The 25,558-nt window shown below is 41.1% G+C and overlaps 1 protein-coding gene across 1 annotated transcript in view; it reads left to right on the top strand.

Moving 5' to 3' along the window:
• Positions 1-1,590: 1,590 nt before the first annotated feature.
• The window catches only part of TMED10 (transmembrane p24 trafficking protein 10), a 41,289-nt gene continuing 17,321 nt past the window's right edge, over positions 1,591-25,558 (top strand). The window contains exons 1-2 of the mRNA XM_027066183.2: positions 1,591-1,872; positions 21,003-21,114. Of these exons, the coding sequence (XP_026921984.1) occupies positions 1,648-1,872; positions 21,003-21,114 (337 nt within the window). The 5' untranslated portion in view covers positions 1,591-1,647. The remainder of the gene's footprint in view (positions 1,873-21,002; positions 21,115-25,558) is intronic.

The following is a 25,558-nucleotide window of genomic DNA, read 5'->3' as shown; positions in this document are numbered from 1 at the left end:
CACACACACACACACATACACACACACACACAGGATTTTATGGGTTGCAAATCTTTGGCTGATGGTCAGCAGAGCATAAGGGCTGAGAATAAACAATGAATTGAATAACTCCTTGATACTGATTCCCTGCATGGGCAGGGAAAAGGCCAATGCAAATTATGAGGATGTGCTGAGTAGACTAGCAATCTTATCCTAGATCGGGGATAAAATAATCAAACTAAATGTTCCTAAATGGACACCTCATAAAATAATTATTATATGGCATTTGTCAAATTTTAAAATGTTTTACAGCTCCTTTATGTTTGTTCTTGTTTTGTTTGTGGGACTTCAGTTCCAGGAAAAGAACTAGATGGACTGAAAGGAGTTATAAATACAGAACAATCATTTAAATTGCTAAAAGCAGATAGTCCAACTTCTGGGTATTTCTGTAGCTGATCAATGAAAAGCAATCAAAGTAGATGATTCTAAACTTAGGCTCTTGTGTATTCCTTTTTCATCTTCATATTTTCTTCATTCCTGACTATTTGATAGCAATAGTGGTTAAATCAAAACATGTCGGTATTCATGCACGGTATAGTGTACCATCATCACATAGTAGGTACTCAATAAATATTTGATAAAAGAACATATGAGCGATTACCATGTACATTTACTCACTACAGAGTAGCCTATTTGATCCCTAAAGTGTTTATGCATTAAAAACACGTAATTACTTGACAACGCTTATCTGGTAAATGGCATCGGCTCCATTTTTCAGACTGAACTAAAACAGTGTGTTTTATTCAATTTAAATGGAAAATACACGGGCACCAGACTGCTTCAGTCCGGTGGAGCATTCAACTCTTGATCTCAGGGTTGTGGGTTCCAGCCCCCACCCTGGGTGCAGAGATTACGTAAAAATAAAATTTTAAAAAGAAAATACAAAATCCAAATTTCGTTGAATGTTACCTAACATAGTAGGTGCCTGATGTTTACTAAATAAGATACACATTCAGAAAGCAGTTACTCCAGCAGTTACTGTGCTCAGGTGCACGATCTGTGCCTACGCCCAGCTCACATTCATCAGGTAACCCATACACCTAATCTGAGATACTGGCTCCGCTCGCCTAATAGCCAAATTAGAATCTTTCCGCTCAGCCTCCCGAAGTTTTCTTCTCTAGTGCTCAACGTGTCAGTTGTCACCAAGGCAGCAAGGTGCTGGGAAGGCCCATCTGCCTGCGCCCCGCCCGGCGGGCCTTGGAGGCCGATGGGCGGGACTAACCAAGGGCCTTTGTGGCCGTTTCCTATTGGTGCTTGGTTGCTATGGTATCACCGACCTTAAAAACTCGCGGGCACTACTTCCGGAAGTTAAAAAAGAATTACTTCCAGGGCTGCCCACACTTGTTACGGCTGACTGAGCGGTTACTAAGGTTAACAAAAATAAAACTTTTGAGGGAAACTTCTAGAAAACCGAATTTAACCATTTTAATTTGTTGATATTACGTGGTATCATATCCTGTTTTCCCTTTCAAGAGATTTATCATATAGTCCTCATTTATTTGCCAGTCTCCAAAATGGCGCTCACGGCATTCGGTCAGAGGTGAGTCACGTGGGACCTCCCGGTTCCGGCGCGGTAGAGGCCCAAGGAGGTGAACCGTCTCCGGCACCATGTCTGGTTTGTCTGGCCCACCAGCTCAGCGTGGCCCTTCCCCGTTGGCGGTGCTGGTTTTATTCCTGCTGGGCCCCAGCTCGGTGCTCGCCATCTCCTTTCATCTCCCCGTTAACTCCCGCAAGTGCCTCCGCGAGGAGATCCACAAGGACCTGCTGGTGACGGGCGCGTACGAGATCACCGACCAGTCTGGGGGCGCTGGCGGCCTGCGTACCCACCTCAAGGTGCGGCAGTGGGCGGCGCGGGGAGGGAAGACCGTAGGCGTCGACCGAGGATGGGGTGGGGGGGGGGCGGCCTGGGGCCTGGAGGGCGGCCTGGCCTCCCTGAAGCGCGATGGGTGCGCGGTCGAGACCGCCCCCTCATCCGGCTGGTCGGAGTTGGCGGGGCGGGGCGGGGCGCCAATGCCAGGGAGCCCTTACCAGGGCCGCGAGGCCTTGCTGGATGTGGTGACCGCTGAGCTGGGGCGGCCTCGACTTTGGTCGTGGTCGGGGTCCTGTAAGTGTTCCGGTCCTAGTTATCTTGAACTGGAACTTGTTTCTCCGAAGAGGCCTCTGCGTGTTGAGTATGTGTCGGGCTTGGCATCATCAGACCCCCTGAAACCTGCAGGAAAATCATGGAAGGGCTGAAGCTTACCGTGAATAATAAAACCCGTTATTTGTTGAGCATTAGCTGTGTGTCAGGTCCTGTGCCACGTTACATACGATACTACTTAGTTCGTTACCGTTGGTTTCATCTTACACGTGAGCAGACTGAGGCTTAGAGCGATGTAGAATAAATTGATGTCCGAGCTGGAATTCTTGGTTTGGGAGTTGAGTAAGGTGAAAGAAAAGGACTGCAGTCTTACACTCGCCTTGCTTTTTATTTGTAATACCTGTGATTGGTTAAAGTCGATCGTTGGTCACAAAATGGTCACTCTAGTATTTTCTTTAATGGTACCCCAGAGTTTGGATTTGGCCAATTTTTATGCAAGATTTCAACAGTATTCGTTGATGGTGACAAACTACTACCGTAATGCCAGTTTGGCCCTCTTGTGCCATTAGGATGACCAGCGCTGTCTTTGAAAAGTTAATATAATATGATACCCATAAAGCTTTGATTGTTTTATTCATTCGGGATAAGTGCACAGTTTGTTAAGAAAAATGGGTCTTAGACTAAATAGGAAGAAACCTTTTTACTTTTTAATAGAGCTTCGGGTATAGTAAGACCATAATTTATGTTTAAGGTATTGGAACCCAGTAGTGGTAATTATTTATATTTTATTTGGGAGATATAAACTATTTTTAGGGGTTTGCTCAGTGACCTTTTCTTTTATTATTCTCTTCAGATACCAAACTTCTGTCTGACCAAGAAAGCTGTGATCATATAATTTTAGAGGTTTAGATACAGCGTTTTGAGAGTCATGCTGCTGACTCCTCGAAGGATGTAGTGCATAGAATAAGAGAATTTGAGCAATAAAGGAGATGTTACTCTCATCTCCAGTGTTGTCCCCTCTGATTTATATTTATATTTTGAAACCCTTCAGTGGCTCACTGTTGCTCATCTGATAAAGTTTAAATTTTCCAGCGTGCTCTGTAGCGCTCTTTATGATCTCTTTCTGGAGCTTTATGTATTTGGTCACTCCCCATTTTGCATTTTAGGTATGAGCCACCCTGAACAGTACCCTGAACTTATTTTCATCTGATATTGTAGCTATTTGTCTTTATACCTTGTCTTTCTTATTAGATTGTTAGTATTCTGAGGGCAGGAATTATTTTCATGTTCATATTTTCCAGAATCTCAAGCATTTGTTGGTCTGCCTTCTAGTAAGCTGTTAATAAATACAGGAAGCATAGTTTAGCTTTATGGCCTCATGTGAATTATATCGCCTCCAAGACTGCTGGAGACACCTCAACAACACTAACATTTTGCCATCACTCAGTTGGTCTCCCCACGTGTGCTTCGTTCTCTTGCTTCTAACCAGCTTAATTGGATTACTCCTGGGATCCTAAACCCAAATAAATGCCAGGTAGGCAACATAAATGAATGAATTGGGACAGATATGATTATAAACAGTGGCAGTGATGATACCTGGGAGACGCTGGGAACTGTTAATTTGGGGTAGCCAGTACCGATCTCTTGATGTAGGCCTTGTTGCCACATCTAATTTTTCACATGAAGTCAGAAATCCAGGTTTTGATGTGAAATCTCCTGATTTTTAAATGTCATCAACTGATTCAAATTGGTTTGGTTATGGTTTGTTTGCAGTTTTATGGAGAAGAGTATGGTCAGTCCGCCATGAATACAGTACCCAGACTCAATACTTACCAGGGTCTTGCCACACTTGTTTCATCGAAACTGCTTCTCCTTCTCATTTTATGCTGAATTTTTTTTAATGTTTATTTTTGAGAGAGAGAAAGCAAGCACGAGTGGGGGAGGGGCTGAAAGAGGGCGAGGAACAGAGGATCTGAGGCAGGCCCTGCGCTGATGGCAGAGAGCCCGACGTGGGACTCAAACTCATGAACCAAGAGATCTCGACCTGAGCCGGAAGTTGGATGCTTAACCAAAGTCGGATGCTTAACCGACTGACCCGCCCTAGTGCCCATATGCCGAATTGTTTTAAAGTAAATCCCAGATATCATGGTATTTCAGTCTTGCACACTTCAGCATGAATTCCTTTAAGCACGTAGTCACGGTGTTATGTGGCTATCCTCACTCCTCACAAAATTAATAATGCTATCCAGTAGTACCCAATTCATATTCATGTTTCTCCACTTGTCTCAGAAATACGTTTTTAAATTAATTTCATAGATCTCTCAAGTCTTCTTTAATCGAGTCTTGGCAGTTGTATTGTCAGTCAGTTGTCCGTAAAATGTCCTATACTGCGGCTTTGTCTGTTTACTTCCTTGAGGTATCATCCAAACAGTTCTTTCTGCTCCCCGTGTTTCTTGTAAAAGGAATCAGCTCTAAGATTTGCTGCAGTTAGTTTCAGGTTTATCTTTTTGGTGAAGAGTACTTCGTGGGTGCTGTATGCCTCATGCGGCATCGCAGCAAAGCACACAGTACTTTCTGTGCCTCTCAGTGCTAAGATTGATCAGTGGGTTCACCTTTGTGTTAGCGTCCTACTGCTGCTGTAGCAAATCACCACAAACTCAGTAGCTTAAAACGGGACACATTTATTTATCTGACAATTCGGAGGTTAGAAGTCATAAAATCAAGGTGTCAACAAAGCTGTGTTGTTTCTGAAGGCTCTAGGTGAGAGAATCCATTTCCTTGTCTTTTCCAGCATCTAGAGACTGCCTGCATTCTTTAGTTGGTGACCCTTCCCCCATCCTCAGAGCCTGTAATAAGTATCTCTAAATCTTGCTTTTTCTCCCTCTTTCCCACCGTCTCTCTCCCCCTCCCTCCTCTGCTTCCATCCATCATCTCCTTCTGATTTTCCTGCTTCTCTCTTTCCCTTATAAGGACCCTTGTGATAATCTCCTTATCACAGACCCTAATTTAATCACACTTGCAAACCCCCTTTTGCCATGTACTATCACATTCATGGGTTCTGAGGATTAGGGTGTAGACATCTTTGGAGAGGTGGGCATTATTCTACCTACCTAAGGTGGTAGCAGCCCAAAGTCTCCATTGTAAAGCTTCTCATCATTCTTTTACTTCTGAGTCTATTGCTGACTGTTGTGCAAATTTATTGTTTCATTAAGGTTGTGTAATGATGATTTTCTAATTTTGTTATTCCTTCCATATTTGCTAGCTGGAATTCTTTTTTTAATTTTTAATGTTTATTTATTTTTAAAAGAGAGACAGAGTGTGAACAGGGGAGGGGCAGAGAGAGGAAGACACAGAATCCAAGCAGGCTCCAGGCTCTGAGCTCTCAGCATGGAGTCTGATGGGGGCTCGAACCCACGAACCACACGGAGTCTGATGCGGGGCTTGAACCCATGAACCACGAGATCATGACCTGAGCTGAAGTCAGACGCTTCACTGACTGAGCCACCCAGGTGTCCCTTAGCTGGAATTATTCTTAAAGAATTCATCAACTTTTAAAATCATTTGGTTACCCTAAAATTTTTAATTCATGTAGAAAAGGCAGGATAAATGCAGAATTCATTCCTTCTAATTGACAATTTTCAGAGTAAGAGAGAGTTGCCTTTGTCATTTTGAATGTAGTCTGAAGAAGGTGTTATTTTAATGAAGTATTATACTGAAATCATTTTTTGTTATTTCCATTTTTAGAGTCATTGTTTTTATCACTTGCATTCTTTCTTTAGGCTCACATGTCCCTCTGGTTCCTGTAGCCTTTTATTTTAACACAACCCCATTAGGGTTTGATAGCTTCCCTGTTTTGTGGAACAAGGTATCCTAGGCTCATCTTTCGTCTGCGCAACCACTGACCTGGAAGTGGCGGTTCCTCCAAGGAGTTCTGTCCATTTTTGTGGGGAATGGTATTTTAGAGACCACAAGCTGGGTGTCATTTTAAAAAATGTAATATACTGTTCAGGCCACAGAACACTTTTGTGGGCTTGATCCAGTCCCTTATCACGGTTTGCAACCTTTTTTCATAGCATCTATTCACTTTCTTTTAAATTTTGACCACTTGTGCCCCACACTCTGCCCAAGGATTCTCTGTGCATCATTTCTGCTTCTGAAGTATACCTCTTGAGTGAGAGAATCTGATTGGTTCAGCTCTTTTTTATACACCAGGCCACATTTCAGGTTTCTCACAGCCTACTGACTGTCTTCTCTTTGGTGTTTTGTCCATCCTTGGTTCAAGCAGCCATGGTTTGGGCTGAGGTTAAGAGGGGAGCTGGAGGCTTTCTGTAGTGTAAAATTTAGCCAACCGGACTTGGCATTTCGTTGTTGCTCTGAATAAGGCAGTCTCTCTCATAAGGGTCTTTGTGAATATAGTGCCTCGATTGGCCTAATGCACTTTCTTCCTGTCAGGGAGTACCTTAATGTCCAGCGAATATATCAATGTTTTCACGTATCACTGTATGTTGTAGTTCTGTGTTCATATACACATTTTTGTGTTTTCTTACATAGACTCTAAACTCCTTGAGCAGAGATTGTATTTCATTCGCCATTGAAATGCCTGTCTAATACAGTGCCTGGCACATAGTACATAGTAGGACTTCAACATCAGAAATTAATGGACAAATGAATTGGCAGTGTCCTAGCCGTATCTCTGATTTTTTTTCTCCTCTTCCTTCCTCTTCATGTCTTTCCTCCCACTCCTGACTCCAACCGTACTGAACCTCGTGCAGTTCCTTGAATGCAGTGTTCTCTTAATCTGGACCAGTGTTTGGCTGCACACCCCTTCTGTGTGCCTTCTTTATAACCTGTTTGACATGGCACTTTTGATGTAGCATGGTGCTTACTTTGTGAAGTCTTTCGTGTCTTATTCATCCCTGTGTCTTAAGTTCAATGTACTGTATACTCATTATTCTACAACTGAGTCAAGTATATTAGCCTTATTAAATAAGAGTTGAGTGGAAAGACCCTGGATGTGGAGTTAGACAGATTTGAGTTCAAATCTCAGCAACTCCACCACTTACATGGTGTATGGTCTCGAGGGAATTACTTAACCCTTCTCCTTGAGTCCCTGATACGTAACAGGGCGATGATAGATCTCATAGAAGTGTTGGAAGGACTAATTGAGGTGGTTCTTTATTATTCAGGGGATTATTCAGGTCATATATATTATTACTCTTTTGTTTCCTCTCTTCTGAATGAAAATTGCTAATCTGACTCCCCTGTCGTATGTCATTGCAGTGACCTGATAAAGAATGTTATAACGAGAAGAATTCTGAGGATTTTGTTTGTGATTCTCCTATTCATGCAATGAATATTTTAATATTTAGTATATGCCAGACCTAGCTGGGGAAATGGGGATGGAGAGCAGACGAAACCCTTGAGTTCTAGTTGGAAACAAAAACAGGTTAAAAAAACACACACAGTTGCAGCTAGTGACAAGTACTATAAAGAAAAATCAAACACTAGGGGGTAGGGAGTAACAGAGGGGTAGAGCATCTGAGTGGTCAGGGAAGGCCTCTCTGAATGGAAATGGATTGAAATGATGGGCGGGACTCTAAAGATTTCTGCTTCAGGCCTATATTAAGATGTGTTTTGTGCTGAGATTTCCAGTGAATTTATCCCATACCACCCTTCCCTGGTTTGTTTTTTTTTTTTTTTTTTGTTTTTTTTTTTTTCACAAAATGAGGCTAACTCAGGCTGAACAGTATCAGATTTAAAGACTTTGCTATACAAAATTGAAGCAGGATGTATTGACTCATCATTTATAGTGAATATAGAAATTTTTTCATTGCTTCAGGCCCATAATAAGAAGCCTGTTGTAGGAACTCAGAATCTCAACTCTGTTGATTTTGAATTGAAAACCACATTTTCATTAAGACTAGATGATATCATAATAGTTTAATAAGCTCCAATACCATTTATCATTTAGAATGCTTATTAATAGTGCAAATTGGAGGATGAATTAGTTTTAGGTGATGAGATGAGTTGTTGCCTAAGGGTGATTTGTACATTACAAATAGTTTACAGAGTGCAAAAAGCAGTTGTGAAGAGTTGTCATAATCATCACCCAAAAGGAAAGAAAAGCCTAATGGTAATAATTGAAATGATGTATACTTTTTCAGCCTCTTCCAAATAATCTAATTGGTCTAACTTTTTTTCATTGTCATTTTTTCAAGAGTGCTAATGCTAATTAATAGTTCATTTTGCTAAATGTAATTATTTTTTATTTGGATGTTATACCCAGTTGTGGTGCCAATCTTTCCCAACTAGCTTATAGATGAGAAAGCCAAACCGATCATTTGAGTTCAGCCTTGAGTCATAGGCCTATCATAATTTAAGCCTAAAAATGATCAAGAAGTATCTTGGCAGCTGGGAAACCATGGCTTTTAACTGTTTCCACCCCCAACTGAAGCTGTATGAAAAGATTGGGGTGTGTGTGTGTGTGTGTGTGTATATATATATATATATATATGATATAGTTTTGAGACTACTTTATTTGGAACAGTTATTTCCGTTTATTATTACTGGAATCTATACTGAGAACTGATCTTTTTCTGTTGAGAAAAATCTGTCTCTTTTAGGTTTACATGTGATGTGATTATCATCCAGTGGGTTAGAAACAATTCAATAAATAGGTGGTTTGGTACAGAAGGCCAGTTGGTACATTAACATTTAATAGTGTTAAAAGCTAGTTTCTTTTTGTAGTATATTCTGATTTCTGACCTGTGTTCCTTCTCTCTAAAAGGTAAACATCATGTTACTTCATTTAAATTTCTCTTATTCGGTGAAAAGTTGTCTACAGCCTTCTCTGTTTTGAACTGACCTAGAGAAGGGGCTGCTTAGATGTTGAAATTGGTGAGGCGCCTGGGTGGCTCAGTCCGTTGAGCTTCCCACTTGATTTCAGCTCAGGTCATGATTCCAGAGTTGTATCAAGCCCCATGTCCGGCTCAGCACTGAGCATGGAGCCTGCTTGGGATATCCTCCTCCCACCCCCCCCCCCCCACTTGTGCTCTTTCTCTCTCTCTCTAATAAAAATAAATAAATAAAAATAAAATCGAAATTGCTATGCCATGTCTTTATGATGATTTCTGGAGACTGTGCCTAGTTTCTAGGAAAATGGAAAAGATTTATAAAGGTAATCTAGCGGGTACAGTGTCTTCTATGCTGTTTCTTGTGTGAATTGCTGACTGGTGGTTGATCCTGAGCCATTGCCCCCATATACATACTCAGTCTGGCAGCCTGGACAAGTAGAGCCTTCTGTGAAATCAGCTAGCTGGCCACGGACCAGAATTTGGGCTCCCAAACAAGCCTCCAACTTGAGGGAGGTTGATGTCATCTGCTTTATCCTGTGCCCCCAACCTCATTGTTCAACGTAATGTGTGGGAAATCAAGGGACTAGTTGTTAAGAAAGAACAAGGCTTTGTTTGTGCCTGAAAGGGTCACGCTGGAGGTTTTTACCGTAAATAACTTTGGAACAGTATGAAAAAAAACATTTGATCTGGCTTCACCCCCGCAGTAGTATTGTTAGGGCAGCAACTGCTCTTTCGTTCTCATTCCCCTCCCTTCCTCCCTCTTTCTTACTTTCTTCCCCCAACTTCTCCTCCCTCCCATCACCCCCACCCCCCATCCCTCCATCCCCACCCCCACCCAGTCACGCATGACTATGTTGAGTTAATGTAGCAAATGCTGATAGAAGCAGGAAGAGAGCATCTATCCATTACCATATACAGTGCCTGGAAATTTCCCATCTCTCTCTCTTTTTTTTTTTTTTTTTTTTAATTTAAGTTTATTTATTTATTTTTTTCTTTTGAGAGAGACAGAGATAGCACAAGTGGCGGGGGGGGGGGGGGGGCAGGTTGAGGGTGGTTGTCCAGAGAGTGAGGAAGAGAGAATCCCAAGCAGGCTCGACACTGACAGTGCAGATCGCAACCCACAAACCAAGAGGTAATGACCTGAGCCGAAATCAAGATGCTTAACCAACTGAGCCACCCAAGCACCCCTGGAAATTTCTCATTTCTAGTTTTCAACACTTCTACAAGTTGCCTCAAGCAATACTATGCCGCACTGCATCATTGTTGAATTGTGTTGGAAGTTTGAAAGAAGCTAGTGTTGTTTAATGCTGCTTGAGGCCTTTCTAAGTTTGACTTTGTTCTGGGTAGAATCTACATGTGATCCTTGGATTTCAGGGATGCAGTCGATAGACTTGGTTGGTACTGGCTCTTGCTTGAAAGATCAGGGTAAATTCATTTTATGCCCATTAGATATATAGCTTCTAGGCCATCCGTTACCTGTGTTCTTCAAGTTTGAAAACATCGGTGACTTGTAGTAGCTCACCTTTCCTGTGGTGATGGGAGATGATGAAGTGTCTATGTGATGAGATGAAGTGAGGTGAATGACAGGCATTGTGAAGTAGCACCAGGCTACTCTTGACCTGAACGTGCATCTGAAGGAGGGTCATCTGCTTCCGTACTACAGCGGGCTACAGGTAAGGGAGCCACAGAAAGGGAAATCAAGGATGAGGGGAGACTACTGTACTGTTTTTCCAGTCTAAAACTACAGCATCTTCAGTGACTTGGTGTTCTTTCTGCTTTTTTATGTCTTAGGGTAGTAGATCCCATGGCTCAAGATTCACTTGTGAACTTTTACCAAAAGAAGGGTAGAGGCAGGCCTGCAACCGCAGATCATGCACACAGTCCTCTCTTCCCCTCCCCTCCCCCTGCACCTAAGGTTGTTGGGTCCTGCTTGTAGGTTATTACTTGGCAGGTAAAAAAAAAAAACAAAAACAAAAACCACATGCCAGAAATGCTGGTGTCATCTTGTATTTCTTACTGTAGCTTGTTAGCAGCTAAAAGGTTTCATTGAATCCTTGCTTCGTCAGACATTTTGTCTTCAGGTTCCAAATCTTGCGGCTGCTTCCTTGAGAATTTTGCCTTTTGTCTTTTTCTCTTTCCACGCGGTAACTATTTGGGCCATAATTGTCCCTGAGTTTAGTCAGGATAGTGTACTTTATAGTATAGTTTGCCATCTAGTAACACTATTAGGTCGAAAGTATGGTTAGTGACCTAAATGTTTATGGAGTTCTGCGTTACAACTAACAAATAGTTACCATCATGAGAAAAGGACAGTAATAGTAACACTTAAGTGCTTGCCACGTGCCAGACGCTCTTCTAGGCACTTTACATGTGTTGAATTAATTAACCAATTTATTTATTTATTATTTTTTATACCTGTATTAAATTTAATCCTCACAGGGGCGCCTGGGTGGCTCAGTCGGTTAAGCATCCGACTTTGGCTCAGGTCATGATCTCGCGGTCTGTGGGTTCGAGCCCCGCGTCAGGCTCTGTGCTGACAGCTCAGAGCCTGGAGCCTGCTTCAGATTCTGTGTCTCCCTCTCTCTCTGGCCCTCCCCTGTTCATGCTCTGTCTCTCTCTGTCTCAAAAAATAAATAAACGTTTAAAAAAATAAAAAAAAAAACCTTTAAAAATAATAAATAAATAAATAAATAAATAAATAAATTTAATCCTCACAATAATCTCACAGAGTATGTGCTACTGTCCTTATTTTACATATGAAGAACAGAGAGAGTAAGGAATATACCCAAAACTTTACAGCTAGTAAGTGGCACAATTGTGATTTGATCACAGACCTGAGGTCTGACTCTAGAACATTCAGTCTGTTATCCTATACTGTCTTTCAAAGGGAGAAAAGGATACGTGTTTCTGTTTTAGTTCATTCTTATCAGTGTATAGAACTTGTACAAGGGTCCTGATGTTTCTAAATTCCTGAGTTAGTCATTCAGAAGCTATAATGATAGTTACCTTTAAAATAATATGCACACATTGTATAGTCACGTGTTCTACCACAGACTGATTGTCAACCTGAAGAAGACAGAGTCCAAGTAGGAGCCTAATTGAGGGAAATTACATCGTCAGATTTTCACCATCTACAGCAAAGCTGCAAGCTGATTGACCTCTGCTGCTATGGTAGCCTTTCTGGAAAAGACGCATGGGTTTGTTTGTTTGTTTGTTTGTTTGTTTGTTTAATTTGAGAGAGAGAGATTGTGTACACGAGCAGGGGAGAGGGGCAGAGGGAGAGAGAAAGAGAATCCCAAGCAGGCTCTATGCTAAGCGTGGAGCCTGATGCCCACCCAGCTCGATCCCACGACCTGGGATCATGACCTGAGCCGAAATCAAGAGTCAGATGCTCAATAGACCCAGGTGCCCCTGTTTTGTTTTGCTTTGTTTTTTAAACATTTTCTTGGGACTGGTGGGGTATGGAGCTGATTCAGCAAATGAAAGCAATGTGTGACCTGTGTCAATACAAAGACAGACTTGCCACCTTCCCTGTGGATCATATGTTATTTTACAGGAGTAGATATGGACTTTGTCCAAAATAACTATTTGTATGTCCCTCATTAAAGTTTGTGAAAATGCTTGATGCTTGCTTGGCTCTGAGTAGCCTATAAGTTTCTTGAGAATCTGCAGACACATGTGTATATATGCATTTGATTTCATCTTTCTGGATAGTATTTTTTAAAACAAACTTTAAAAAAAATTACTTATTTATTTTGAGAGAGAGAGTGCAAGTGGAGGAGGGGAGAGAGAGAGAGAGAGAGATTGAGAGAAAGAATCCCAAGCAGGCTCTGAACTGTCCGCCCAGAACCCACAGCAGGGCCCGGACTTACAACTGTGAGATCATGACCTGAGCCGAAATCAAGAGTCGGACCCTACTTAGACCCTTAACCAACTGAGCCACCAAGACGCCCCTTAAACAAACTTAATTTAATTAATTTATTTAAGTAATCTCTACACCCCACATGGGGCTTGAACTCACCACCCTGCGATCAAGGGTCGCATGCTCTTCTGACTGAGGCAGCCAGGTGCTTCACAAACTTTTAATTTTAGAACAGTTTTAGAGCATTAAGATGTTATTATTGACTAACGTCCATACTTCATTCAGATTTCTTTAGTTTTCACCTAATGTCCTTTTTTTGGTTCCAGGATCCCATCTAAGATCTTTTACATTTAGTCATATCTCTTTGGGCTCCTTTAGATCATGACACTTTCTCAGACTTTGTTTTTGAAGATCTTGTGAGTTTAAAGGAGTGTTGGTCAGGTATTTTGCAGGATGCCCCCCCCCCCCCCTTGGGATTTGTCTGATCATGTTTTCTTTATGATAAAGCTGGGAGTATGGGTTTTGGGGAGGAAGCCCACGGAGGTAAAGGACCATTTTCATTACATCATATTAAGGGAGCATGCTATCTGCATGATTTACCACTGTTGCTGTTGATCTTGGTCATCTGGCTAAGGTAGTGTTATTGTCAGGTTTCTCTACTATAAAGTTACTTTTTCTCTCCTGTTCCTTGGTGTGCTGTTTGGAAGGAAGTCACTATACACAGCCCACGCTTAAGGAGTGGGGAGGTCTTCTCAGTCTTCTTGAGGGTGCTGTTTTCTACATAAATTGAGTCTTCTGCCTGGGAGATTTGTCTCTGTTGAATGCTTTATATCAGTATGGATTCATGAATATTTATACTTTGGGTTACAGTCCAATACTACTTTATTTTGTTGCTCACATTGTTTCAGTTTGGGCTGTTGGGAGCTCTTTCATTTGGCTCCCGGAGCCCTTTAACATACCCTCCTTCTTATTTTCTGTTTTGTTTTGTTCTGTTTTTGAGACTTTCTTACTTTCTGGCACTACAAAGTGCTACAGACTCATCTTGTATAACTTTCTGCCCCTGTCCGGGATCAGCCATTTCTACGAGAATCCCTGCTTTCTTTTATTGGAGAATGAATGGTATTAGAAACCAAGATCTGGGTAGGTAGTATTATTTTTAAGACCTCTCTTCCTGGCTTTTTTTTTTTTTTTTTTTTAACACTATTGTGGTTTCAGCAAGTGGCCAAAAGTAGTTCCAGTCTTCTTGCAACTTTTAGAGTAAGTCTGGGAATTCTGTGAGCAGTAAGAGGGGGGTGGGCTGGGCAGAGAACCCTGGCACAGGAGCTGTCGTCTAGGTCCTTCAGGTCCCACCTTTGCATTAGGTCAGGCACATCATTATAGAGGAGCACTAAAAGTACTTATTCGAACTGTATTTGTATCCTTAGCAAGTTTATGGTTGAAATTGGAGAGTGATATTGGTCCCTGTCCTTTTGCAAGGACCTTCCTGATAAATTGTTCTTCATGTCTGGTTCCAGGAATATTATCTATCATCAGAAAACAAATGATGTGTAACCTAACTTGGTTCTCTTATATAGTCTTTTCATCTTGGCTTCCAGAAAACTTAGAGCCAAATTTGTTGTGTACATATCATTTGCTGGATTCAGGTTCTTGATAGTGCCTATTTGTTTCTTCCTGCAGGTGACCTCTAATTTCTTTTATTCCTAATTGATTTATTTGCCTAGAGTATGGGCCTAAGCTTCTTTTTTTAATTTTTTTAATTTTTTTATTTTTTTTATTTTTATTTTTTCAATATATGAAATTTATTGTCAAATTGGTTTCCATACAACACCCAGTGCTCATCCCAAAAGGTGTGGGCCTAAGCTTCTTAAAGATCCTTTTCAAGTAGGCAGCATATTATCTTGAACGTTTCATAGAAGAAATGGGAGCAGGCTCCAGGAGCAGGACCTGCTCAAGAACCTGTTTTCCGGTTACTGCCTGGGATGGTCCAAGAAAATCCAATTCTTAAGGAGTTTATTTTCCTGGTGACCTGGATTTTCACTTATTTTGACGGTTTCAGTGTGAGCATTTACATATTCTTGACATCAGCTACCCCGCATATAGAATTAACGCTTTTTCCTTACTTACTAAGTTGTGAACTTTGATTTGCTTTTCTTCAGAAGGTGTTATCTAGAACACAGCTGTATTACTTCCCATTCCTTGATGTCATATGGGTGAATTTTATGGTTTGATATGACCTTTGTTTAATTAAGAATCTTACAATAAATATTATAAAGGAAGTAAACTTTTAAGGGCTTGCTGTTACAGGAGGTAAAAGTGGCTGTTATTTATTGTATTACCAAGGTACTTTAGTAGAATTTAAGGAAAAAAAGTAGAATCTCTCAATTCTTGAGACACCAGATGACTTTTTAAGGTGATCTGTAATTAGAACATTTTAATTTTAGGAATTTAAAACCATCATTTCAGGATTTTAGGCTTTGCCAGCTCTGGCTAGTCACTGAGCTTGGCTCAGTTTTCTGTTTCTTAGCTACCTACTGATTTATGTAATTATTTTGGGGTTAGTGCATATGTTTTTTTTTTTTTTTTAACTAATATTGATGGTGTGGCTCCTAAATAGCTGCAGAGTTATGAACTACATGGGAAACCTCCTGATTTTCAGAAAAATTCTAGGATCTCAGAATGCCCAGTAGTCCTTAAGAGCTTAACATGGAGGGTAAGTTCTCATGTTGCTTGCTTGGATTTCCAAATATCTGAATAAACAGCCTTTCTACAGTTGTGCCAACTGAAGGTCATAGGGAATATAGGAATGTGAAGGCCCTTAGGGAATTGTGATCATTATCACACACTTTCGGGATTACATTTCATACTGATAAAAGGGGTAGGCAGTGGTGGTTCCTTTGCCTTCAGCCTCTTGTAAAGCATTTGAGTCTTTGCACGAAGGTGAATCTTTAATATATTTTCAGATGTCATGGAAAGAACCATGAAAGCGAGTGATTCTACCATAATTGTAGTACAGTGCACATTGTAGCAAGGGACTACTTAAGCCATGTTTACCCCTTCTGAGTACCAACTGGAGGTATGGATTATACCAAAGTCTTTCAGAAGAACATGGCAGGCTTCTTAATTCATTTTGCAAAATACCCGATGAAGGATTTTGCTAGTGACTTAATCTACACTCTTTTTATCACCTAGCTCAAGCTCCTGTCCTTAAATTAGTAAATTTTTTTGAAAAGCCTTCTTAATATCTTTTTTTTTTTTTTTTAAGTTTATTTATTTTTGAGACAGAGACAGAGCATGAACGGGGAAGGAGCAGAGAGAGAGGGAGACACAGAATCGGAAGCAGGCTCCAGGCTCTGAGCCATCAGCCCAGAGCCCAACGCGGGGCTCGAACTCACGAACCGTGAGATCGTGACCTGAGCTGAAGTCGGACACTCAACCGACTGAGCCACCCAGGCGCCCCAAACCTTCTTAATATCTTAAGAGATAAAAGAGATCATAAGCCAAGCACAATTAAATTGGGTTGTTTTTCCTAGGTCAGTGTTTTTCCTAGGTTTTTCCTAGGAAAGACCTGGCCTCTTTCCTTGCCTGACTGTGGAGATGATGGCATCTGTGGTGACTGTTCAGTCCTGCATTTTTTTTTTTAATGTTTGTTTATTTTTTGAGAGAGAGTGTGAGCAAGGGAGGGGCAGAGAGAGAGGGAGACACAGAATCTTAAGCAGGTTCCAGGCTCTGGGCTGTCAGTACCAAGCCTGACATGGCCTTGAACTCCCGAACCACGAGATCATGACCTGAGCCAAAGTCAGATTCTTAACTGACTGAGCCACCCAGGCGCCCCAGTGCTGCGTTCTTGATGCTTATTCCTTGCTGTCCTCTACTGGTTTCATTTACATTAAACATTTCTAGTAGCCTGTAATCCTTTCCTACTGCCTTAAGAATTAAATTAGGGGTGCTTGCCTGGCTCAGTCGGTAGAATGTACGACTCTTGATCCCGGGGTTGTAATTTCGAGCCCCATGTTGGGTGTGGAGATTACATAAAAATAAAATCTTAAAAAAATTTTTTTTAATGTTTATTTGTTTTTGAGAGAGAGACAGAGCACGAGCAGGGAGGAGCAGAGAGAGAAGGAGGCACAGGAATCCAAAGCAGGCTCCAGGCTCCCAGCTGTCAGCACGGAGCCTGATGCGGGGCTCGAACTCACGAACCATGAGATCATGACCTGAGCTGAAGTCAGTTGCTCAACCGACTGAGCCACTCAGGTGCCCTGTAAAATAAAATCTTTAAAGAGAAAAAGGAATTAAACTAGTGTAAGCAAATCTGGAAGCTTGTTTTTATCCAAGTAAGCCTTAGAAAAGTTCCACATTTTCTGTAACTTTATTCATAGGAGCCAAACTAAGTTAGAGTTTTTTCATCAGCTTGGAATGTGAAAATCTGTTATTCCCGCAGTCATTCTTTCTGAACTTCCTCCTTGCTCTTAAAAGTTTTGTCGTTGTGCCTTTGGGAGCTAGGGAGCAGGGACATACGAGTGCCTAATGGGTGACAGATCCTGAAGAAAGGGAGAATAACACATTGCTGTCACATTGGTGACTACACATTACTTTGGGAGTTGAATAGTTCCCAGACCAATTTTTGCCCTATAATACGTGTGTATTCAAGGTTCTAAAGTAGTCTTTTCTTAAGCCATTTCTTTTAGCTGATTGAGAAAAAGTATCACATGAACAGGAGGCCTTTAGGAATCTTCAGGGCTAAGTATTCCCTTCTCCTTGCAGATTATATAGTTATTGCTGCTTCAGGACCTCTACCTTGCGGCTGCCTGCTAGTCCCTCTAAGATGAAGAATGCAGACTGAACAGTGCAGTGCTCACTTGAGAGGACTCTTACGCATTCTGATTTGCACGGACCCAGAGAATCTATCACATTCTGTTTCTTAGTCTTTCTTATCATCTGTGCATTCCATTCTTTCACACGTTCCTTTTGTGGGGAAGCAACATGGAATGGAGGAAGAACATGGATTTTCCACTACTTCAAATGCACATACAGAATTTATTAACTCTGTGATAAACAGGCTACTAGGTTTCCTTGTCATTAAAATGGGGATAATAAGACGGGCCTCTCTGGGATTGTTGTGAAGATTTAATAAATATTATGTATGAAGTTTATAGCATAATTCCTTAATCCCTGTATCCTTCCAAAAACAGTTGCAGAACCTCAAGCCTAGATCACTTACTACTTTTCTTTGTTCCTACATCCTGGTTGTTCAGTGTTGCCACTTAGAAATCCATGGCCCATGATCTCAGCTGAGACCTCCATGCTGCCCAGCAATGCTTTCATGTGATTTTAGCCACCTTTTTTCTTGTCCAATGCAGAGGTCAGAAATTGTTGGCCCAGAAGAACTTGGTTCCCTAGACCTCTTTTGTTTGGCCTTGACATAGTTTTTCATATGTTGGGATTGGCTGTAAGGATCTAAAATTTAGGAGATTTCAACTAAAAGTTAAAATGTCTAGCTTCTTTTGAAAAATTGAATGATCTGAAAACCCAACATGACATGGCAGTCATTGGTTTCTCCCTTGAGACCGGTGTATCTTCTCATCTTGCCAAATTGTCTACCACCTTGTGGACTGACGCTGGCCCGTGCGATTCACTTAGGTTGCTCAGTTGATCCAGGGAGGCTTTGACTTTTTGGTCTTGTCCCATGACCTCTTCCTCCTTAAAATCCCTCAGATCCATCCCCTTCTCCCCATCATTCCTAGCCTGGAGTGCTGGAATAGTGTCCTAACCCATCTTCTTATCTCTAGCACTGTCCCTCTTGAGTCTGTCTTCATGGTATTACCAGGTTCATCTTTCTAAATTGCAAACTGAATCATCACTCTCCTGTTTCAAATTCTTCATTGCCTTTCCACTTTGTACAAATGAAGTTTAAACTCCTTAGCATGCTGTTGCATTTCTTTTTTTTTTTTTTTTTAAGTTTATAATCTGGGCAAGTTGGGGAGGGGCAGAGAGAGAGGGAGAGAGAATCCCAGGCGGGCTCTGCATGGCTCAAACTTACCAACCATGAGATCATGACCTGAGCCAAAACCAAGAATCCGACGCTTAACTGCCTGAGCCACCCCGGTGCCCCTGGTGTTGCATTTCTACATGATCTGGCCAGTACCTCTCCAGCCACTTAACCTCTCTGTGCCTTGGTTTCCTGCTATTGAACATGAGAGAAATAATAGTTCTTACCTATAGTGTTATAATAAAGATTAAATTTAAAATGCATATAAAGCACTTAGCATAGTACTCAACATTTAATAAGTGCTTAGTAAATACTAGTTATTAGTATTATGATGGTACTATATATATATATATTTTTTCAGTCTTCATATTTGCTATTTCTTCTACCCTGAATGTTCTTACACCCCTATTTTTCCCTTTTTAACGAAAATTCTTTTCATGTTTGTTTATTTTTGAGAGAAAGATAGCATGAGCAGAGGAGGGGCATAGAGAGAGGGAGATGTAGAATCTGAAGCAGGCTCCAGGCTCTGAGCTGTCAGCACAGAGCCTAACGCAGGGATCGAACTCACAAACTGCGAGATCATGACCTGAGCCTAAGTCGGATGCTTAACCGACTGAACCACCCAGGCACCCCCCTCCCCATTTTCCCCTTAATTGCAGCTTATCCTATGGGACTTAGCTCACATGTCACCTTCTCTACAGTGTATTCCCTGAACCTCCATATCCTTTGGCACATGTACTTACCTCTAGTAGTGCAGTTTTCACGTTATAGTGAAGTCTCATTTCTTATTCGTCTCCTCATTTAGACTTTTAAGCCCTTTGAAGATAAGAACTGTCTTACACATCCCATCCCTGTATCCCGAATGACCAGTGCAGATCTAAGCATTGACAAATTAATGATCAACATCATTCATGGCAGAAGATACTTGATTAATATTACTACTGTTAATTCTTAGGGAATTGAGAAGATGTGCCCTAAAACCTTTTATTCAGCCCTCATTTTAATTTTTTTTAATGTTTTCTTCTCTCTGTGTGCCTTTTTCCTTCTCTTTTTGCATCAGTGTCCCATTTCCATTCTCTGCTCCTACCGCCTCTCCATCAGAGTTTGTTTTACAGAAGAGATGTGTTCTTATATGTCTTTTGTAGTGTATTCTTTTGGTAATTGTCTGCTTTGTTTTTGTGACATATCTGTTTCTAGATAATGATACTGGCATACATTTTATAAGGTGAACTTTTGCTGATAAACACAATCTATATCAACTGTATCAGCTTTTAGGTTTGGTAAGACTTTTTTTTTTTTTTAAGTTTATTTATTTTGAGAGAGAATGTGCAAGTGGGGGTAGGGGGTAGACAGAGAGGAGCCCAATGTGGGCTCAATATCATGAACCTTTGAGATCATGACCTGAGCCAAAATCAAGAGTCGGATGCTTAACCAACTGAGCCACCCAGGTGCCCTAGGGTATGGTAAGACATTCTGTAGCAGCAACATGTTTTAGCCGTCAGTGTGGATACTGTTTGAATGAATAAAATTTGCTATATTTGGGTTTCATCTTCTTTTTTTTTTTTTGTAAGTTTGTTTATTTTGAGAGAGACGGAGACAGTGTGAGTGGGGAAGGGGCAGAGAGAGAGGGAGAGAGAGAATCCCAAGCAGGTTCCACACTGCCAGCGCAGAGCCCCGTGTGGAGCTCAAACCCACAAAACCATGAGATCATGACCTGAGCCAAAAGCAAGAGGTGTTCACTTAGCTCACTGAGCTACCTAGGCGCCCCTGGGTTTCATCTTCTAATCCAGTTCTTGTCTTTAGGAATGGAGTGAATATAGTCATCATAATGGGAAATAGCAACTGTCTTTTTTTTTTTTTTTTAATTTTTTTTTTTAATGTTTATTTATTTTTGAGAGAGCAGAGACAGAATGCGAGTGGGTTGGGGCAGAGGGAGAGGGAGGCACAGAATCCGAAGCAGGCTCCAGGCTCTGAGCTGTCAGCACAGAGCCCGACGTGGGGCTCGAACTCACGAGCTGTGAGATTATGACCTGAGCCGAAGTTGGACGCTCAACTGACTGAGCCACCCAGGCGCCCATCAACTGTCTTTTATAGACAATGTTTCTTTCAATTTCTCCGGTTTCTGTAAGTTCTCTTCCCCAGTGTTATTTTCTTCCTCTTCTTACTTACTTTTTCTTTTAGATCACAGATTCTGCTGGTCATATTCTGTACTCCAAGGAAGATGCAACCAAGGGGAAATTTGCCTTTACCACTGAAGATTATGACATGTTTGAAGTGTGTTTTGAGAGCAAGGGTAAGTAATCAGAGTGTTTTTCCCTGAGTTAAGTGTCTTCTCTCAAATTAGAGCATGAACTTTCTCTCCTGGGCCAGCAGGAAGAGGAAATGGAAACTACATTTGCTTATATATGTCTTTCACACATATAAGTGAAAGTTGGCTAATCAGCCGAGTTCTTCATGTCGTGGAGTAGGCATTTCTTGAATGATGTGACATTTGGTTTGAATGATAGAGTTGAATTTCGTAGAGATGCTAGAAAACAGTACATTTATATGCTAGTGACACATTTTCTAAGGGATTAGAAATAAGGTCTGTCTGACAATATATAGCAAAGTTAGAAATATTTTTGGTCTCAAGAGCATTTCCCTAGTTCTATCTTGCTATGGATTCTTCTGTGCATCTCAAGGCTAAGATCCTATCCTTAGTACCTTTTAGACTAATTACGTGTTGGCTTCTGTGCTCTGTAATGGGTTAAAATAAAAGACAGATTCCTTTTCACTCTGCATTTGTTAGCTTCAAGGACTCTAGATTCTAAAGGCTGTATGCATTTGTATTTGTTACATTAATTGGGACCCTTTGGGGTGACAGGACATAAAAACAAAACTCAAGCTGCCTTGACTCTCTGAACTGGGAAGTCTGCAGTGTGGTGCTCACCTCAGGCACAGCTGGTTCTTGGGGTTTTAACAGTATCATTGGAATTCCACCTCTCTCTTAGTGCTTCCTTTCCTTGCCTCCATTTAATTTTATTCTCAGGCTTTCTCTGTATAGTAACAAAAGGACTCCTGGCAGTTTTACATTTGTAGAATATTCAGAACAAATGATCCTAGAAGAGCAAGCTCCTTTGCCAAGAGTGGCAGTAGATTCCCGGGAGTGGCAGATCAACCACCTGCTTTTGACAATTAACCAAGAATTGATTCCTTTGATCTAAAGTTGGTCAGTTTACCCTAAAAGCTGAGGGAGTTTGCCTGAAGTAAAGGGAATAATAGATTAAAAATAAAAAAATAAAGGATTTTATTGGTGATTTCATGACTGATATCCTTCTGTCTGCTCCCAGCTGTGCCAGTTCCAGGATGTCTCAACAGTATTCTAGACGTTGCCACATAGTTTTGCCACTCTTATCTCAAAACCAAGATGTCTAAAACGTCTAGAGGCTGTATTCATGAGCCTCTCTTCCAAATGAATTCCTCTCGCTTACCACTGTTCCCACTACCCTTCCAGTTACTTGGGCTCACATTTGGAAATCATTTTTTCCTTTGTCAGCCTATCATTGAGTTCTGCTTATACTTCTTTCAAAGTATCTTCTGTATCTGTCACCACACAATCTGAACTCTAATCTTTTAAATCCTGGATTGTGTCATTAGGCTTCAGATATCCCTGCTCTTAATATATCCAAATACTTCCAGATTTGTCTCCTAAAACACATATTTCATCATGTCAGTCCTTTTTCAAAAGCTGTCCCTGCTCTGTAGTGGTAGTAATGTTCCTATGCTATAGAGGGAAACCCAGAATCATAGAATTTTTGAGCTAGAAGAGATTGTAGGCATCCTGGCATTCAACAGTCTTTATATTCTTGCCCTAGCCTTGCCTTCCGCTGCTCATCAGTCCCAGCAGGTCTAGTTTGCTCTGCCCTCTAAACACATCACATACATTCATTTGCTGGAATGCTCTCTTCCAATAAAAGCATGACTTTACCTTAGCTTACCTCCCTCAACCATTCTAGCCTGCTCAGTTTCTCAATCGATTGATTCATCTAACACATCATTTATTAAGTGCCCTTACGTGCCAAGCGCTGTTTCAAATGTTGGGGATACAGCAGTGAATAAAACCAGTTCTGTTCTCATGGAGCTTACATTTTCATTGACGCAAATAGACAGTAAACAAGTAAATATAAATCAGGTAGTAATGAGGACTTTGGAGAAAGAGCCAAATGCCTTGAGATGCTTAGCATACCTCAGAAACAGCAAGGAGGTTAATGTGGCTTCCTCTAAATAGTATATCACTCACTGATGAGATCATTTAGGCATCTTTGAATATGTATGAATATATACATCACACAGCTTTGTGTTATTTAAATGTCTCCTGTATGTCTGTCTTACATTTCCAATTTTCAACTCTTTGAAGGTAGAACTTACCTTTTATTCTGAGTGTTTTATGTGCTGATGCTGTGCATATAGATGCCCAGGAACTAGTTTTTAAGATATATATGTATGAGGCACCTGGGTGGCTCAGTAGGTTAAGTGCCCAACTTCAGCTTAGGTCATGATCTCACAGTTTGGTTTGTGAGTTCAAGCCCTGCATCAGGCTCTGTGCTGGCAGCTCAGAGCCTGGAGCCTATTCAGATGCTCTGTCTCGCTCTCTCTCTGCCCCTCCCCCACTTGTACTCTGTCCCTCTCTCAAAAAATAAGCATTAAAACATTTTTTTCATAAAAATTATGTATATATATGCATAAATGTATACACATATACAGTATAGTCCCCACTCAGTTTCCAGTTTCATTTGTTTTGATATGGCAATGTGATAACTTGTAGTGTTTGGAGCCCCTTTTAAAAGATTGTTCATTTAGGTGGCTCAGTCGGTTAGGCAACCAACTCTTGGTTTCCGCTCAGGTCATGATCTCACGGTTTGTGGGATCGAGCCCTGCCTCGGGTTCTGTGCTGACAGCTTGGAGCCTGCTTGGGATCCTCTCTCTCCCTGCCCTCTCTCTCTGCCCCTCCTCCACTCATGCTCTCTCTTGCACTCTCGCTCAAAATAAATAAACATTAAAAAAAAAAAGTAAGTTTAAAAAAAAAGATTGTCCATTTGACAGAGAAATGCAGAGAAGGTTTTGTTCTTGTTCTTCGTTTGTTTTGTTTTATTTTGTTTTGTTTTTACAAAGGGGACCCTTTAGGGCCACGATGTCAGCTACGGAGATAAGTTGGCTGGTCTCTACAAGAGACTATATGGTTTGGACTGAGAACAGCCAGAGGTCTGTGGTTTTGTGGTTTCACTTGTGTTTGAATAATGCTTAATGCTGTGCTGTGGCAACAGAAAGGTGGTGGAAAGAGTCTATTAGGAAGAGAGTATCTTGATCATTGGACCAGGTGGGGTTGTGAGCTGATTCAGTTACATAACTTTTTAAATGAGGAAGGAGAATCAAAAATCTGCACTGCATCTCTTATGGGCCAATGTTATGATCAGGATTATACATGGGATTTGGGGAAAGTTCTATACCTCTCTGGGTGCCACTGTTTTTGTTTTGTTTTGTTTTGGAGACTTACTGGTTTAATGCTCAAAAGGCATCTGTGACTTGTCTTAGTTTCTTATTAGTCCTACCTGTGTAGTCTTATTTCTGTGGCTTTCAAGTGATCTTTCTAATCTATCCAAAAGAACTTCTTTACTGTCTTTTAAACCTGCCATACTCATTTCAGTATCTGAACCTTTGCCCATACTTTGCCCTCTACCTAGAGTACTCTGTCCTTGCCTTCAGGTGCTTTCTCTTTAGTGAAGTCTGTCCACAACTATTGCCTTCCCTTCTCTAACCTTTATTTCATAGCTGAGATTATCTGAACTGGGTTTTTTGGGGTTTTTTTTGTCTTTTTAATGTATTTATTATTGAGAGAGTGTGTGCATGGGGGGGGGGGGGGAGCAGAGAGAGAATCCCAAGCAGGCTCTGTGCTGTCAGTGCAGAGCTGACACAGGGCTCGATCTCACAAACTGTGAGATCATGACCTGAGCTGAAGTCAAGAGTTAGATGCTTAACTGACTAAGCCACCCAGGTGCCCCTGAACTGTTTTTTTTTTTTTTTTCTTAAAGTTTCATTCTGCTTTGCATTTTCACTGTAGTTGTTATGCATATACATGTCTTAGATTCCCGTGGAATTATTTGAAGGCAGAGATTGTAATTCAGTACAGTCCTAGCACCTAGTGAGTTCTTACTGAGTAGTTATTGAGTTGACTTTTGTCCATATCAGAAACCTCCAGTGTTCAGGCAGCAGAGGGTACAGTACCATTCTCTCTGGCTTATAGTCTCAAGAACCCCAATGCTTAAGTGGCATTGTTTCCCTAAACTCCTAATTTCATGCAGGCAGCTTCTTATTTTATAAATAATTTGGTGAATTGATGAATTCCAGGGGATTGGGGCCGAGCAGTTGCCTGCGACTCTGAGTCTTTTCCTCTCTCCCACCTGATGATTTAAGTTTAAATTCCTTTTTGATCAAGCTGAATCAGTTTACTTTTTCTAATACAAGCATAGTTCTGTTGGCCCTGCTATGCCAAACAGACATTTCTCTAAGAAGCATCCCTGAGAATTGTACTCTTATTTACAAGTATTTTTCTTGGGCTCTTCTCTTTTAAGTGTTTTGTGCGTCCTATATAACATTTTATTAGCCTACTGAAGTGGCCTTCCATTGACCAAAATGTTCGAATTAATGTGGAATATTAGCTAGATCCTGTATTGTTTTCAGTACTCATGTTTATATTAAGT

Source organism: Acinonyx jubatus, chromosome B3 (assembly GCF_027475565.1).
Source record: "Acinonyx jubatus isolate Ajub_Pintada_27869175 chromosome B3, VMU_Ajub_asm_v1.0, whole genome shotgun sequence".
Classification (NCBI taxonomy): Eukaryota; Metazoa; Chordata; class Mammalia; order Carnivora; family Felidae; genus Acinonyx; species Acinonyx jubatus.
The sequence above is the reverse complement of the archived record's forward strand: the minus strand, read 5'-3'. Positions and strand labels throughout refer to the sequence as shown.